Source organism: Sesamum indicum, linkage group LG8 (assembly GCF_000512975.1).
Source record: "Sesamum indicum cultivar Zhongzhi No. 13 linkage group LG8, S_indicum_v1.0, whole genome shotgun sequence".
Lineage (NCBI taxonomy): Eukaryota > Viridiplantae > Streptophyta > Magnoliopsida > Lamiales > Pedaliaceae > Sesamum > Sesamum indicum.
This window is the reverse complement of record NC_026152.1, coordinates 14,240,062-14,257,781: the sequence shown is the minus strand read 5'-3', so window position 1 is coordinate 14,257,781 and position 17,720 is coordinate 14,240,062. Positions and strand designations below refer to the sequence as shown.

At 34.5% G+C, this 17,720-nt stretch overlaps 5 protein-coding genes across 6 annotated transcripts in view; 1 reads left to right on the top strand and 4 right to left on the bottom strand.

Moving 5' to 3' along the window:
* LOC105168716 (4-coumarate--CoA ligase-like 7) overlaps positions 1–1,193 on the bottom strand; it is a 3,349-nt gene extending 2,156 nt beyond the window's left edge. Inside the window, exon 1 of one of the 2 annotated variants that reach the window (XM_020696466.1) lies at positions 6–1,193. In XM_020696466.1, coding sequence (XP_020552125.1) covers positions 6–1,022 — 1,017 coding nt within the window. In that variant the 5' untranslated portion in view covers positions 1,023–1,193. The remainder of the gene's footprint in view (positions 1–5) is intronic. The other variant, XM_011088853.2, reaches the window with a different exon arrangement.
* Positions 5,538–6,217, bottom strand: LOC105168715 (glycine-rich protein 2-like). Its single transcript, XM_011088852.2, has one exon. The coding sequence runs from the start codon at positions 6,122–6,124 to the stop codon at positions 5,624–5,626; it is 501 nt and encodes a 166-aa protein (XP_011087154.1). The 5' UTR covers positions 6,125–6,217; the 3' UTR covers positions 5,538–5,623.
* On the top strand, positions 6,849–8,954 carry LOC105168714 (protein DELETION OF SUV3 SUPPRESSOR 1(I)-like). Its single transcript, XM_011088851.2, has 3 exons — positions 6,849–7,010; positions 7,192–7,292; positions 8,683–8,954. The coding sequence occupies exons 2-3, from the start codon at positions 7,199–7,201 to the stop codon at positions 8,811–8,813; spliced, it is 225 nt and encodes a 74-aa protein (XP_011087153.1). The 5' UTR covers positions 6,849–7,010; positions 7,192–7,198; the 3' UTR covers positions 8,814–8,954.
* On the bottom strand, positions 8,871–10,766 carry LOC105168812 (UDP-glycosyltransferase 90A1-like). Its single transcript, XM_011088969.2, is given in 2 exon segments — positions 8,871–9,811; positions 9,814–10,766. Coding segments are annotated over 2 exon segments (1,392 nt in total). The 5' UTR covers positions 10,726–10,766; the 3' UTR covers positions 8,871–9,331.
* The window catches only part of LOC105168713 (serine/threonine-protein kinase STY8-like), a 5,095-nt gene continuing 507 nt past the window's right edge, over positions 13,133–17,720 (bottom strand). The window contains exons 1-6 of the mRNA XM_011088849.2: positions 17,582–17,720; positions 15,307–15,428; positions 14,766–14,962; positions 14,473–14,647; positions 13,932–14,066; positions 13,133–13,589 (exon numbers count right to left, since the gene is read on the bottom strand). The exon at positions 17,582–17,720 is cut by the window's right edge and continues 507 nt beyond it. Coding sequence (XP_011087151.1) covers positions 13,383–13,589; positions 13,932–14,066; positions 14,473–14,647; positions 14,766–14,962; positions 15,307–15,428; positions 17,582–17,720 — 975 coding nt within the window. The 3' untranslated portion in view covers positions 13,133–13,382. The remainder of the gene's footprint in view (positions 13,590–13,931; positions 14,067–14,472; positions 14,648–14,765; positions 14,963–15,306; positions 15,429–17,581) is intronic.

The following is a 17,720-nucleotide window of genomic DNA, read 5'->3' as shown; positions in this document are numbered from 1 at the left end:
ATTACCTGGTATAGAGCAGTTTGTGGAAAAACTTTTGCACATTCCTCGAGCACATCTTTTCCGAGTGGTGCCGCCCCTGATCCTATCTCCCTTAGGGATGAAACGTCGTATTTCTTCACCACCTCCTGGTTCTTGGCTAAGGCTACAATCACCGGTGGTGCTGCAAAAAAGTGTGAGACTTTGTACTTCTCAATAGTCCTCAACATCTTCTCCATTTCATACCGCGGCATGACAACCACCTTGTTCCCCCTCTGCAGCTGTGCGAACAGCACGGCCACCAGGCCGGAGATGTGGAACATAGGTAAGAAGCAGAGGAAGACGTTCTTGGCTTCTCCGTAGGCTTGATCTTGATCCGAGGTGACCATCATGGACGTTGCAATGAAGTTCTTGTGCGATAAAACGACTCCCTTGCTGGCGCCTGTTGTCCCAGACGAGTACAGAATGGCGGCAGGGTCGTCCTGATGTACCGGAGGGAAGTCCGAGTCCGACAACAATACGTTTAGAGATGTTTTGTTGATGAAGTCGGATGAGTTGTACCAATTTGAATTGCTTGGGGTCGTCGAATTGGTTAGCATGATGCAAGGAAGGTTGAGGTGTTTGATCTTGTCATAGAGTGGGGGGATTGTGATGATAAGCTTCGGATCAGAATCTTTGACTTGTTTGGAGATTTCAGCTGCAGTGTACAATGGGTTGGCGGTGGTGGCAATGGCCCCAATGGCCACAACGGCAAAGAAGGCAACGGGGAAGAGGAGGGAGTTGGGCGATATTATAAGGACGACATCGTTCTTGGAGACGCTGAGGTCAAGGAGGGCTTTGGAGAAGTTTAAAACTTGAGTTCTTAGGACGGAAAATGTTGATGTCTGACCAGTCTCAGCATCGACGAGTGCGGGCAAGTGGGAGATGGATGACAAGTTTCTAAAGAGGTAGGGGATCATGGAAAATTTGGGGTCTTGGGGAAGAGAAAGGGGAGGCCTTGGGGATCTATAGATACCATCATTGCCATAGATCAATTGTGAAGGCATTCTAGTGTGTGTTTTCTTGGGGTGTTTGTGTGAGGTGAAGGTGAAAAAGAAGTATATATAAATTCTTGAAGTACCACGTGATTTGGGAGGTATAATGGAATGGACGGTGGTGATTTAGAGGACAAAGGTGGCTTTGGTTGTGAGGGTAAGAAAACAATGTGGCGGTCTTTTCAATTCTACACTGCGATCGCCTTTCCTTGAGCATCATATTCTAAGTTATTAAAGTTGTACGGACGCTACTTATGATGTTTGCATGAATACGTCAATCTATCTTAGTTCTTTTTTTTTTTTTAAATTTCTGTTTAAATTTAATAAGGGAAATAATAAATATATATATTATACTTTTTAATAAAATATTAAAGTATATATGCACGTTGAATTCATGGATATTTAAAATCGGATTGTCTTAAAGACTTGTCACCTGTTATTAAATGGAAATTTAAAGCTAAGATAATTTTATTATTATGTAATCCTCAAATCTTACCTTTTTTTTTTTTATTTTTCATTTGGTGTGTTTTTTTATATAAATATTCTCAGGAATAGTTTATATATTTTATTCATGATGAGGTTATATTTTGAAATATTAATCTGACTCAAATATATTTGTGCTCAATTAGTACTAATTGTCAAAAGACTCGACACACATTCACTGGATTAGTGTTTGCAATAATTTTTATTTTTATCACTATAAAAAAAAAAAATAAATTATTGTATATTATAAATCACTGTATTTTAAAATCATGATGAATTAATATTATCTATAACAACTAAATACAATTCAAACGAAAAATTAAATTTTGGCCACAGTTAATCGACATGTGTCACGATTTTACCTATGGGCCTCATAGTTTTTAGTTGTGATTAATTCTTCGGCCTCACTTACAAAAACAACGACAATACACATTGGGCAACCTTGATTAATTAATATTCGTTACGATTTTTTACTTTTAACTATTGTAATAACCATGATAAAATAAAATTATATATCTTCTAGTATGTGGTGGAAATAAATTGCAAAGAGATTTGTGAGTTAAGCAATATAAAAATTGAAGTGTTTGAAAACAAAAGTTAATCAAAGTGGAGGGAAAAAAAGATTCGAAATTGAAGTATATGAAAAAACTGCTTCAATTTATCAATAAACTACAAAAATTAGTAAAAAATTATTTATAATTTTTGGCTAATCAATTTAATTTAAGCAATTAAAAAAAATTAATCCCCAATTCCAAGATTGTTGTCTGCTACAATCCCCACAAATTAAAATCTAAATTAATGTAATATTGAAGCAAATTCCAAAGTACAACATCAAGAACATGTATAGCATACGTTGATGTGTGTGGAATGAAGGGTAAAGACGTATATCTAATTAATATAAAAATCCAATAATATGGTTCGGACAGGACAATTGAAATGGAAAGTGGTAAGGACTTTAATAATAAAGGTGGGAATAAAGAAAGGTGGTGATGATTTCAATCTTAAGTTTCAAATTTCTTGTAGTCTCATATTCCCCATTATTATCATGATTTTATTTAAAGAAATTAATAAAGTGTGCCAATATTGTTGTGACTTTTGCATCAATATCAAATTTGGATTTGATTTTTTTTTTCTTTTTAAATGTGAGAAATAGTCATGTCTATATTATTAAAAATATATACAATCCGAATACATTTAAAATTTTGATATTTTTTAGTAAATTGGTAAGGTATATATCGCGATTTACTTGTATATGTTTTAATCAAATAAAAACTTAGGGGTTACGAGATTTTATTACTATGATGTCCTTTTATGTTTATTTTATTTATTTATTTATTATTTGCATTTGTTGAAAGTTATATAAATATTCTTAGGATTAGCCTCCCCCCCCCCCCCTTCTTTTTGGGGGTTGGGAGAGTTTTTTATGGTGAATTTTGTATTTGTTTTTTTTTTTTTGAAATTTTATCAAAGTTGAAAATCTGCAGTTAAATTTGATTTGATCAATAACTAAATTATACTCATACAAATTTTAATCAAATCAAATGTGAGTTAATTAAGTTCGACTAATTTGTTATTTTTTTAAATATATTTTATTATTTTTCACCAATAAACCAATGCTCGAGCTGCTTACCATATGCAAAATTATATTCAATTTTGATTTATTACATACAATGAGTCGAACTCAGATGAATTTTTATTAATCGATTTTAAATAAAATACTATTTACTAATTTAATTTATTTATTAGCCCTAATTAAAAAGAAAAGGGTTTTGGAATTTGTAGGTTCCACCATTATCATGGAGTAATGGGTAAGGAATTCTAAAGCAATGTGGCAGTCATTTCAATCTTACATTTTCAATTATGCCAAAAGAAAAAAGGTATCCCATTCTAAATCCTCCTCATCTATATTTAGTGGAATTCGCATATTTTTGACTTTTTAAATTATGTGTTTTTCGATTTTTTTTTTTTTCATTTCATTGCAACATGAGAAATTTATGCGTGTATAGATGAGGACTACACTATTTTCGAAAAATTAACCTACACGAGAACTTTATTATTGACTTAATTTATTATTAAAAAAAATATTATAATAATTGATGTAGACACGCGTTTCATAAGGTTGCATGCAAGGAGCTTGAGATTGTTGTGCAAAATATTTTCTTCTTTGTCTTTCGGCTTCGTATGAGTCTTGTGGTTTTATCCAAAATATGCGCCAGGAAGAGGAGAAATTATTGGGACTTATAAACCATTCAAACTTCCCTTCTACAATTGATGTGAATCACATGCCTACATTATCAGCCGCAGACGAAGGGATCGGGACGGGCACAAGCTTTGCTCCCACAGATAGTGTCAAATGATTTGCTTGCGACGCGATTGATGGTCTCTTACTTGAGGAATAATCCATTTATGTTTCATGTGAACTTCACAGTTTTATAATATATAAAATTGTTGCTTGACTTAATTCACTAGAAGGAATATAATATTTAACCATGATTAATTGTCATAATTAGTTAAAAATTAATAGTCATAATAAAAATTCATACCACATCCACGCACGGTTGTTGGTTGTGATTTTTGCAAGAGTGAGTAATATACTTTTCACAGCCAAAAATTATGATAAATATATTTGTCATGGCACATAACCATGACAAAAAATAATGGTACATAACATAAGTTTTTATATTGATTTTATCTAACCGCAGTTAATAATACTTATTTTCTACAACTTTTAGTTCATCGCCATTTATAATATAAACAATAGTAATTTTTTTTCTAACGATCGTGAATATCTACTAATTAAATGGACTTTTATATATTCCATTAATTCTTGACGAATATAATTGTTTATAATCAATAAATACTTAAGGACAGGAACATATTAGACTATATGACATCCATCCATTTAGAAATGAAAATTTGACATTTTTCCCTTTCTTTTTTTCCCCACTACCATTAGTGTATTACAAGTTGAAAATCATTAATTAAGATATTTTTGAAGTCCCTAATCATTTTTTATTGACATATTTGACCATGCTAAGGGATATATATGCTATAGCAAGTGGTGTCTTGTATTCTATTTATTTGTTTTTATTTTGTGTTTTATATTTTAAATTTTTGTGAAGTTTATATTCATTTTGAAAAATAAATAAAAGACGATTTCCTATTTATAGCGTATATTTAAATAAGATTTAATATAATTTATCTTCCGTTAATATTGTAAATGAGCTAATTAATCTTCCTACTGAAAAAAAAATAGTGATTTACCCCATGTACTTTTTAAAATGAAATAATTTACCTTTTTAGAGGTTATATGTTCATTTTAAAAAACATAGGGCAATAAATTATCGCATTTCAAAAAATATAGAGAGATATAAATTGAGTATATAACATTTGGCCTGCTAGGGTGCTAGGACTGGTTTCATTAGAATTTTGAGTATCATTTATACAAATTATCTTATTTTTTTAAAAAAAGAGTATAAGATTATCTTCAAAATCATTAACACCATCGCACAGGCTATTTCTACTTTTTGGCCGTAGGGATTGTTTTTATAATTATGCACAAAATATAGATGAATTGCATAAATAAATCATAAATTAGGTGTGTAAATATAATTATCTCAAAATATTAATTGGCTTTATGGTCCAAATAGTAATAAGAGATAATTACGTTTACACCCCCTCACCTATTAAATTTTACACAAACCACTCCTGTCTTTTAAAAAATTACAAAAACTACCTTGGCAGCCTTTAAAATCCAATGATGTCCCTATTGACTAAGTCAACCATTCAAACAATTTTTCAAACACAGAAATATCTTTATAGGTGTTTCTGTAATTATCAAAAGGTAGAAGTAGTGTCAAAGTAATATCTATGAAGCTGTCTAATAGGATCCAATATTTTTTTTTTATTATATATACAAATTTTTAATTTAAATTTTAATTTATTATATTAATTTTTTAATTAAATTTTTATATAAAATTGTACCTTTAAATAATTAAAATATTAAATTATTTAATTAATATATAAATTATCCGTTAGTATAATAACATATGGTTCACCTCATCAGAGAACCTAAAATAGCAAAAACGGACGCAAAACACTAGAGAAAGGACACAGCATCCCCAGTTAGCTCAGCGGTTGTCTCGGGGGCAGTCACGAGCAAAATGCCCCGCCTCACCGCAATTATAACAACCCCCTCCCCCTCCGCCTCCGCCTCCATATCTTCCACCACCTCCCTCTGGGCAATGACTATCCATATGCCCAGTGTCCCCGCACCTGAAACAACCACTACCTCCTCCTCCACCGCCTCCATAACCGCGGCTGCCTCCTCTGCTTCCACCATTGTATCCTCCATAACCGCCGCTTCTTCCGCCGTAAGATCCCCGGGTGCTGCCCTGGACAGAAGCGCCGTCGGGTCCAGTGACGTTGGCGGCCTTGGCGCGGCCGTCACTGCCGTACTCGACAATGTACTCGACCGCCTCACCGTCGCCGAGGCTGCGGAAACCCTCAGATTTGATGGCTGATTGATGAACAAACAGATCTTCGCTTCCATCTTCAGGAGTTATAAACCCAAAACCCTTTTCATGGCTAAACCATTTCACCGTTCCCCTTTTCACCTCACTCTCTGCCATTTTCTTCTTTCTACAAATTACAACTCCTCGCCCTAATTTCCCTCTCTCAAGCTATCAAATTATTTATTTTAAAAGAATTATCCCTTCTTCCCCAACCACACCGTCATGCCCACCCTAACTCCCATTTTATTAAACTATCTTTTTAATAAATAAATAAAGTAATTTTATTAATTCTAATTAGATTTATATAAAATGCATAAATTATTTTTAATTTTTATTTTAGTAAAACTTAGTTATAAATAAAAATAGAGGATAACTTCTTCTAATTTTGATAATTTTAAATAATTTATACAAATGTGATAATTTTTTAATGTAAACTTATAATTTATTAACTAATTTTATTTATATATTAATTAAATAATTTAATATTTTAATTATTTATAAGTGTAATTTTATATAGAAATTCAATAAAAAAATTAATATAATAATTTTTATTTAAATTAAAAATTAGTACAAATACTAAGAAAAATATGGGGTCATAATACTCATCTTCATAAATATTTTTTATGCCCCTTCTACTTTTTATTAATGACAGAAACACTCCTAAGGTATTTCTCTCCTTGAAAAATTATTTTAAAGACTGACATAGTCAATAGGGGCATTTTTAAATTTTAAAGGCTGTTAGGGGTGATTTTTATAATTTTTTAAAAAAATAAGAATAATTTGTATAAAAAGACAATAATTGCCAACATTGAGGTATGAAGTGCTATTTGTGTAAGCCTAAGGGGGGATTCTGAAATTTAGGGCATAAAGCGCGCACGAAAACACCACGACGTCGTACAGCCTCGCCTCCGCAGATATCAATGTTTTCTTCCTCCCAAGTAACCCTTCTTCTCCAAATTTGACCGACGTATAATACGTATTCTTCATCTCGAACGTAATCTCTGTAAGTTAATTCTCTTACTCGTTCTCTGATTTTGCTTTATATACATAAAATGCGCAAAAGCGCGCTCAATTTCCATTGGGTTATAGGTTTTTTGCTGGAAATTTGTTTTCCTTTTGGCTCTTATTGTTGGATGGATGCATATTGTGTATGAGTTAGGATTGCTTGTGTAATTGTGTCACAGGCTGGGAATGGCGACGGAACAAGCAAAGCCCGCTACTGAGGAAGCGAAAGTCGATCTTTTTGAAGATGATGATGAGTTTGAGGAGTTTGAAATAGATCAAGGTTGGTGCTTTTTCCAATATTTCGATTATGTTCGTGTTGGATTTTGTTCTATTTACATTTCCGTCAATTAACTTTGCATTTGAACACGGTGGATTGTTATCATTTTTCCTTTGTCTTTTCTTGAACAATTCTGACTTCGTGATCGTTGATGATCTTTTCGATCAAACAGAGTTGATAATCACAATCTTCTGTGTCCTTAAAGGCTGGGTGTCGAACTGCAGTTATATTTACATTTGATACCTTGAGTTTGCATCGATCAATCCTTTTTATTCTGGAGTGTTATTGAAGTAATCATAAGCTGCACCAAGCCCTAATTACCATGAGCACAAATATAATTTGGTAAAGGTTAGGAACTTATCTTTTGCTTTTTAGAGTTGAATCTAGCCCATGAACTGTTTAACAACATTATAATTAACTGATCATTGGTTTTTTTATAAGAAAATAATAACTTGTTAAAAAGCTTGATATCTTGCACATCACACCAGGTTTTTGTGTTATTTTTCTTGATCGACTTCAGTTTTGAAGATTTCTAAAAACTTAACAATGAATATATGCATTATACAGCTTTATAAGAATGTGTGGGATACATACTACGTTGGGTTAGTTGCTGATATGATTTGCTTATATTACAAACTTTTGACTCTGACAAACATATTTTTCAAGAAAAATGTCAAGAACTTCCGACTTCTATGCTCGTTTTAACTATCTGGTTTTGGTTAACTTATAGGGAATAGCTACATATGCAGAATTGACTTAAATATGAACTTAATAGCACATGCTAAAACTTCATATTTTCAGTTGTCACATTGAAGTTACAAATGAATCTGACATTCACTTACATTTCTACTCCAATTGATTCGAGAAATTTTCAAGTTCTACATTGACTACATTCTCACATAAAAAAGAAAAAAATATGATAGTGTGAAAGGCATCATTCTTCCGCTCTCTTTCAGTGAGTGGATGGAGCTTTCTTCTTATTGATGTAAAATGCAACCCTTTATTTGGATGGGAACTTTCTTTTTCAATTGGACAAAGCAGTTAATGGACGAGTATGTTTGATGGGTTGTCTCTTTTATTCTGATGTATGGTGAATATATTAGTACTCAATTAGGAGGAAAATTTTTACATAACCTGCTCTCTGAGGTCTTTGTAACTTTTTACTGATCATTTGAAAATTGGCTTTTTTGTTTTCCAGATAGCATACTAATTGAGAACTTTTTGTAATTATTCGATGGGAATTTTATGCTGTTGTTCTGTCTTGAAGTTTTGTTCCTGTCTTTTCATTGATTTGTAAATTTATTATCAATATACTATGGAACCTTTCTACAAGACTGTCTTTTATGATATTTTTCTGATGTTTTCTTTTCTCATGCATGTTAAAAAATGGTAGAGTGGGAGGACAAAGAGGAAGGTAAAGAAGTAACTCAGCAATGGGAAGATGACTGGGATGATGATGATGTCAATGATGATTTCTCGCTGCAGCTCAGGAGGGAATTGGAGAGCAATACTGAAAAAAAATGAGGCTGTCTACATCACTTAGTAGCTCTTGTGTTTTAATGATCTGAGGCTTCAAAATTCTATTTGCTCGGCGCCTTGTTGCTACTGAACTGATGTTCTTATCTTTAATTATGACTTTTGAAAAGAGATCTCTTTTGTTGCCAATTAACGCCCTGAACTATAATGAATCAACTTTTTTGTGAATCGGTCTTGAAGCCACTGTGTCTCAAGTTCAGCATAGATATGAAAGCAGAGTAGGCATGTTTTTCAATGGGCAAACAAGTTTCTCATGTCTGAGAATTTAATTTACTCACTCTTCTTGTTTGTCTTTCTCACCGAGATGATTGGCTACCACAAACAAACTATTTTTCTTATTTTTAGCTAGAAACAGGCAATAAGCAGTGCACAAAAATCAAATTGGTAGGATCTTTTTAAACGTACAAAGATGAAAAAGTTGTAATTTCTGGTCGAAACGGATCGGTTACATAAACGAATAAATTGTAATCACATAATAATATAAATTTATTAGTTTTCAACTGACTTTAATTCACAATGTCACATACATGAGCAACCACCAAATCCAACGTCCGCCAAGAAGAACCGCCCTCTGCCATGGCTGCACAAGCAGCTTCCCCGTACTCCACTGCCTTCCTCCTTACCTCCGCGCCCTTCTCACCCTCCATCACCTCTCTCACCACTCTCTCCACCTCCTCTGCCTCCACGAAACCGCGCACTGTCCCACCACGTGGCATAATCCTCAGCCCCACCCCAATTTCCTCCGCCACGAATCTTGCATTCATGTGCTGCTCCGCCATCAGGGGCAGAGCAAGGAGTGGCACTCCCGCGGAGATGCTCTCCATCACCGAGTTCCATCCGCAGTGGCTCAGAAACCCTTTTACACCACCGTGCCGTAGGATACCCCGTTGATCAACCCATTCTTTCACCACCATTCCTCGATTTATCACCCTCTCTTCAAACTTCTGCAAGCATTCTACTGCCCCTCTTGATTTCAAAACCCACAGGAAACTCACATGGGATTGCTCAAACCCTTAGCAATTTCTTGCAACTGCTCTTCTATCACTTCTGCTTGTGATCCAAACGCCACGTACAGAACAGGTTCCCCCTTAGCTAGTCTCTCGTCCAGCCATTGCATATAACTCGGTTTCTCCAGGGCTTCCAGCGGCGATGACGGCGCCACCGCCATGCAGAGTGGTCCGATATTGAAAGCTTTCGGGCCAATTTTCTTGTTCCAATAATCAACATAGCGCGATTCCAGCTCGTAAAAACTGTCCACAAGCACTCCACGGCTCATGGAGGTGGCGATAACTTGCTCCGTCATGAACTCCACAAACGGCCCGGAGGGCTCAAGATCATTCAACGGCGGCTCAAAGTCATTTCTTGTTAATTTCACCGTAGGAAAATCAGGGATCGAGAAAGGCTCATCAGGCGAATGCGTGCCCGCCTGTGGCCTGTCCCTGCCCAAGATTTGGTACATAGTACATGAATAATTCCCCATCCCGATGAAAACAAGCCTCGGGATACCCATTTTTTCTGCTGATTCTTGAGTCCACCCAAGAAACTGGTCAGAGATTATGCAGGAAACAGGCGGACGGAGAGTTTCCAGGGCCTGTTCGAGGCTTTTCTGCATGAGTTTCGTGGATTTAGCAAAAGGGAGAAAACAGGCCATGGATGGCAATTTATCAGTGTTCTCCACGCCTGGAGGGACACCATCTATGTTTCCAGGGAAAGGAAGCTCTAAAATAGAAACGTCTACGTCCTGGAGAGAAGCCCGAATCCGCGGGGCGTTCTTGGAGGTGGTGAAGATTGTGACGACGGCGGAGCGCCGCCGGAGGAGGCGGGAGAGGGCGAGGAGAGGGATGGTGTGGCCTTGAGACATGAAAGGGAAAATAACAAAGTGTGCTGAAAGAGAACCCATGTGTGTGTTTGCTTCACAATTCACATGTATGTGAGTAGTAGTAGAGCATATCGCCCTTTTATAGATACAACTTTGGAAAATCTTGCCAACTCTTTTCACATCTGTTATATTATTATTACATAAATTCTACCAAAATTTTGAATTCTTAGAATCTTGAATGTGTTTATTGTTTCAAAATTTTTTGACTGGTTGCTTTCTAGAACATGATTTGTAACTACCAAAAATAATTTTAGTTATAGAAATTAATTGATCTAATTAAAACAATCATTTATCACATCTCCGTTTACATTCAATGCATATGTTTCATAACATTAGATGCCGTCGTAATTAAAACCCTAGTTAAACCTACTTGGTGCTTTTCAACAATGATCATTAAAACCTAAACAAGATGAAGATTCGCGTCTCTTTACCTAGTTCGAGCCCCGGCCAACCCGCCAACCTCCCCTAGCATTGTTGATTCTAAAACCATTCGATGGTTACTATTAAGAAACGTGAATTTATACACATCTTGATGCATTCACCTTCTCTAAATACTATGGGACCATTTGATAGGTGTACATTTTATGATACTGAAATCTATAATTTTTTGACTCCACTTGATTTATTTTAGAGCTCTGTCTAATTTAAATATCAAAGAGTTTTAGTTGAGGGTTATACCAACAAGCTTGATTTGTCTTTGTTTTTCAATCAATCCAATACCCTGGACAGAGATCTAGCTATGAACCCAATCTCCAACTAAGGACTGTGTGCGCTATCTACTATATCTACCCAGATCACTTATATTGTTTATAAGTTTTTACTACAATGATTGCTCTTATGATGGGACCAAAATCTGACAGTTTATCAAACAAAAACATAATGCTAGGTATGTCCATGATCTAAAGAATTTTGATTTGCACGGCCACTATCAGCTATAGCTTTCGACACAGTATAGGATTCAACTACAACAACATCAATATTTAATAGGATTTCTGTCGAAAAGAAACACGATTTTCTGATTTAAGTGCAAGATATCTAAATGAGGGTGCATGGTTGATTTACCTTTTTTTAAAAATATATATATATATATATATATTTGTGGCTGTGTGTGTTACTTACCATGAATTCTCATGATTTATTCAAGCAAAAAGAAGGTTAATTAAGCAAAGGAGTGTTGGTGTTGCTTAGTTTGAAAAGTATATGGTGTGTGTGAGTGATTCGGCTTAAGAGCCAGCCATCTACTCCCAAATTTTGGCTAATTCAAATCAAATAATTAACAATTCAAAGTTAATTAATGAATTACCTTCCTACTATATATATATATATACTAGCGTGTCCCTCGTGCTATGTACGGGTTTAATTTAATTATGGTTAAAATTATATTTTATTAAAAAATTAAATTTTGGAAAAATTAAATAAAGAAATATTAGAAACAAAATATAAATTTTATTTTTAAATTATAATGCTCAATGTTAATAAATTTACAATAATTAGAAGAAAATATATGAAGAGATATAGATAAAAAAAAAGTTTTATTCATACATATAAATTAAAAATAATAATCGTCTTCATAAGAAAAGTTCTGAAAAAGAAGTTAAACATGAATTCAGTAACAAATAAATATACCATCTAAAATCTATAACATAAAATTTAAAAACTTATGAAAATTTTAAATTAACTGAAATATCGAATATTGTATACAATGTATTACAAACATTATGTATGGATATGTAATTAATAGCTTATGTAGCATAATATAGTATGAATATAGATACAAAAATGAGTATAATTAGAGTATATATAAATATAAATACTCGCTTTCAAATTGGTGAAAAACAGATGTGGTGATGAATATGCCTAATTCCTTCATATCTGACAAACATTGAAGAGCTTTAATTTCAGATTGGAATCTAGAGAATGAGTTTAATAAAAAATTTCTAACAAAAAAAAAAAAGGATAGTCTTATGAAGAAAATCTAGATAAGCAATAAGTTAATATTTTTATTTTTTTAAATTGATATTTTGTATTATTATTTTCTTTTTCTATTTCGACCCATGTATGTGTGGATACAACTAATAGAAATTGTTAACATAATTAAACAATATTCAAAAATTTGAAAATTCAAAGTGTTATTTGATTAAACAATAAGTTTTTCTAATTAGTAATACCTAATAATTTAAATAATGAATATTTTATAAAAAGAATTAAATATGAAATATATTAATTAAAATATTTTTTTATGTTTTAAAAAAATAATTGTATTAGTAAAAGACAAATGCAAATATTAAACAAGAATAGTATCTTTCTCAACATATAAGAATAAAATGATTTTCAGTCGATTAAATTTGTTTTCAAAGAATTTGTTCCCCAAACACTACCTAAATTAATTTTCATCTGCTTTTCACTTTTTTTTACAAAATTCTGATCCTTAGACTAATTTCTTGTGATATATAAACACATATATTGAAATTCCGGAAAAAAGGAAAAGATAATTAAATGAATTAACAATGATATTTCGAAAGCTTTAGACCACCAGAAGAATGCAGCCAGACACCTTCTCAGCCTGTATATTTCACTACACATTCTTGGTTCAGGAATTCCAGTTTGCTCTGTTGCTTGATTTGGGACCTGCTATGTTATACAAGAAATCTAGTACTTCCTAACATCTGTGTAATATTTCATGGGCCGCGATATGTCCGGAAACATAGACAACCTTGCTGCTGATCGACGGGAATCATTCCTCCACCCTTTGAAGTGTCAATAGCCTCTAACAGGGTGACTACCTCGTCCATTTCCGGTCTCTTGTCAGGGTTGGCGTCCCAGCATCGTTTCATCACATTAGCAAGGGAGCTCGGGCAACATCTAGGTATTTCCGGCCTCAAGTTCTGCGGACAAAATGTTGTATGAGGGATAAACCAGCAAAGAAACAGCCCAAGTAGGACACAAGGAAGAAAACTCGTTGATGAATTAGCTCCATTCTTTAAATATAACAAATTAGACAAAAAGATGATAAAACATATGGAAAAAGGTCAAACTACTCCAGCTCGACTTGTGTTCCACACCAGTAAAGCTAAGTTCAAGTATTCGGTTAACAACCAAACCAAGCACAAGGGCTTTTCTGAAGCTCAATAAAAGTTGAAAAAAGTTAGTTTCATGAAGTGTTTGACTCTGACTTATGCACACATTAAAAGGGCCGTGTCATTAACATTTTAGAAAGGAGATTTTACCTGGCGAACAACTGCTGAAGTCACCTCGGAGAAACTTAGATCAGGATACGGCATGTCACAACAATATATCTCCCATAAACAGATGCCAAAACTGTACACGTCGCATTTCCTATTATAAGGGTTGCCATTGAGAACCTGCAGATTGTTGTTCATACATGCAACTGACATTATCACGACAACACTTAATTTCTCATTGATGTTTTCTTATTCAACTTCTCACCGTGTGATCTTGTTAGTTCTAACATCAAGAAAGGATCTGTCTTCTTGTGGGTTAAAGGATAGAAGGCATTTCTAGGTTTTAAGCTTAAAAGAGACTAAAGCAGAAAGAAAGTGGCCAAACAAATCCTAAACATTCGTTGTACTCAGACAGGTGATCAGCCATTAACTGAGTAACAAAAATATTCGGGCATGCTAATATGTGATTCCCTTAAATAAATGAATGTCAGAAATAATTTTTTTTTAAAAAACAGAAGCCATTGGCCAAGAAACCAAAATTATTTATGAGTAACTATGAGCATCTTGCTCAAAATAAGGAACATACCTCGGGAGCCATGTAACCAAGAGTCCCGGTCTCTCCTGTCATATCATTAGGATTTGAGGCTTCGACACGAGCGACACCAAAATCAGCTATTTTGACTGTACGTGATTTGTCTAAAAGCATATTTTCTGTCTTAACGTCTCTGTGAACAATCTTCTGAGAATGAAGGTAGCTCAACCTGCACAGCAGAAATTAGTGCAGGTGGAAACACCTGTTATGAGTGACTTCTGAGATTGATAAATATAGAGAAAAAAATAATAACTAGGTGAAAAACTGCAACTGTAGATGCAAAGTACCCTCTAGCAAGATCAAGTGCCATCTGCACCACTACTTTAAATGCTAGCTTCTTTCTCCTGTTCTTTATGAGGTAAGATTTCAAGGCACCTCCTGGAAGATACTCCACAACTACACAACATATATTACTAGGCATGCCAATGTGGCCATTTTCGGTTTGAATGTTAAGTTCAGGAGAACCCATTGTTGCTCCTATAAACTGCAAAACGGTTTAGACAGATGTTAGAATGACACTAGGAAGACTCTATTCGAAGTATCTTATCATGTACATGAATTTGATCTTCTGACCATACAAATAAAATTACCGAACAGATTCTGATACCATTAAAGGCATACTACTTTCTTTATGTAATGAGTTAAGTAAATGAACTTCTTTGAATTATTACTCTCAGTGTATTCCGTAATCTTCACATTATCTGTACCAAGTGCCACCTAAGCCGCAAGACATGCATAGGGAATTATAACACTACTTAAAGCATTTTTAGTCAAACATTGTGTAGCTTATTCTCCACTAAGCTCAAAGGTGTCAAAATAGATATCAACCTTTGTTACATTAGGATGATCAAGCTTATGCCACACAACAACTTCTTGGGTAAATGCTGTCCTTAGAGATGCTATTTCAGCCTCTGTCCTGTGGCCTTCTTCTCCCCAGTCCAGCAGCTTAACTGAGATTAAAGGTAGCTACCAAATGTTAAAATAGACAAAATACTAATATAGCGCAAACAACTAACAGCTGCAAAAGCAATACCTTACTCAGTAAAATGAACCTACAAATCCTGATTGTGAAAAGAATTGTAAATTCCTTCACATGTACAACATTTGAGCGCAAACAAAACCAAAGATATGTATTTCACTTAAAAGCATATATCTGAAAATATTGACAATTTCTCTTCAAAGACGAATAAAAAAAGAAAAATATTGACAATTGAAGTATCATGCTTCTTTTTACGAAGTCATCAGTTGGTTGTACACACTTTATCTATTTCTGAATTATCGGGATACTAAACCAACTCCCAAGTGCCAAGAACCTTATCAGCACATTGATGTCTATTCTCATTCAGATGGCAAAGGTTAAAGTTCCATGAGATTTAAGGTCTTGGATCAGGATTCACTAGATTAGGGGAAATTACTTTAAGGTTGTATTATTTCTCATTTTCAATCGACTGCTTTCTGTGATTTCCATCCACCGAGTAAATCTAGTTCCATTAATTCTTCTACTATTTACATGGCTTGCCTGCTCATATCATTTTACTCTAGGAAAAGGGGTGAAAGAAAAAGAGTTATCCCTCTCATCAATTGCAAACATTATGCATTCATAACAAGGAACCCGTATGGGCCCTAACAACACCTTCGTTTAACCTTACATGATGAGATATTGATGATCAGCGTGTGCTTGGAAGGTATGGATCAGAACTTTGGTATTGATCTTTGATTGAATTTTGAATTGGTCTTTTCTCATTGTTTCTAAGCATGTCGATACAAAAGGATCAAATCATTCTCTTCATTCAGTTTTTTCCATGATTTTTGTTTAAAAGTACAACAGTCAAATATTAAGCCATTAACAGGGAATAATATCTAAACAGAGGCTGCTTAGAGAATGATTTGGATAGAATCTCCTAATAATAAAGCCTGCACAGTGGAAAGAAGAAAACCACACTTTTGTGGGTGCTAAACCTTGAAACTTGTAGTGTTTGACCTCAACTATTGACAATGTCTCACTAAAGTCACTCTTCTTTTGGTACAATGTCAAGCAAACTTTCTCATCTACACATAACTCCACTGAGTCCTAATCTTCACCTTGCCAAATGCAGGTTATTTCATTTTCTCTCGTCAAGCAAATCAATGATTATTCATTGAATCAACACCATAAGTATGACTAGAGTACCATGCAGGAAAAAGAATAAACCCGAAAAGACGCACTAAAGCCCATAAATCCTCAAAGGCTTCAACTTGGGACCTCACAACCAAGTGACCTTAATCTTTCCCACTGGGAGTAGGCCCAACTTCTTAAAGTCATAATAACTTCTATTGAAGTTATCACCAATTTGACCTACAGAAAAATATATGTAATCAGAAAGCAAGAACTCTTTCCTAGGTTAAGCTTAAAAATCCTAATTAAATAAGGAGACTCTACTGTCTCATGGCTAAACAACTGCATCTCAGTTAAATTTGTTAAGACACACCAGTTAAGAGAACTGGTTGAACACAAGAAAGACACAATACCAGCCTTACGTTATTGCAGTCCCCTTGAAATCCAATCCAAACCCGTGCCACCAGTCACGGACTTCACAAGAATGCATTCATCTTTCTCAATCCCAAAAAAGTAAATAAATGAAGGAAAAGGGGATCAAAGAGAACCATAAAGGGTGCGTTTTGCCACTACCCCAACAAACAAGCATGAAGCATTAAAAGCTGACATATCAAGAAAGGCCTACTAATATGTGATGACCCTTAAACACACTCACACTTATATTTCCTTATCTGCTTCAGGTTATACAATTTATCATTCACCACATTAATCAATCAAACGTTATGGAGAATAAATTCAATCAGAGCATACTGCCTAGTTACATTATTAAGCAAACATGAATCTTGTGGTAATATTTAACTGGAGTCACAGTTTCACCAAGAATAGAAAACAATGGCAGGCCCAAAAATGAACTATTTGGAATCACAGATTTGCATTGAATGATGAACAGAAAATGACAAAAAGAGTTGTAAAAGAAGGATAAGAAAAAGTTGTAAACTTTAAACAAGTTAAAAACCAATCAAGGAAAATGGAACAAAGGGTACAAGGGAGACGAAGGCGGCGACTGACCAGCGACATCCTGGCCGTCATAAACGCCGCGGTGGACGGTCCCAAAGGTGCCACGGGCGATCACACCTTTAATGATCAGTTTAGAGGGGTCAATCTCCCACTCGTGCCTCTGCCTCCTGGCGGTGGTGGTGGCGGCAGG

What these genes read in the sequence shown, in the direction of transcription:
- LOC105168715 (XM_011088852.2), bottom strand. Translation starts at nt 6,124, where the DNA reads ATGGCAGAGAGTGAGGTGAAAAGGGGAACGGTGAAATGGTTTAGCCAT.
- LOC105168714 (XM_011088851.2), top strand. Translation starts at nt 7,199, where the DNA reads ATGGCGACGGAACAAGCAAAGCCCGCTACTGAGGAAGCGAAAGTCGAT. An exon ending in GGAGTTTGAAATAGATCAAG is followed by an intron (nt 7,293 to 8,682) that starts GTTGGTGCTTTT and finishes AAAAAATGGTAG; the next exon opens with AGTGGGAGGACAAAGAGGAA.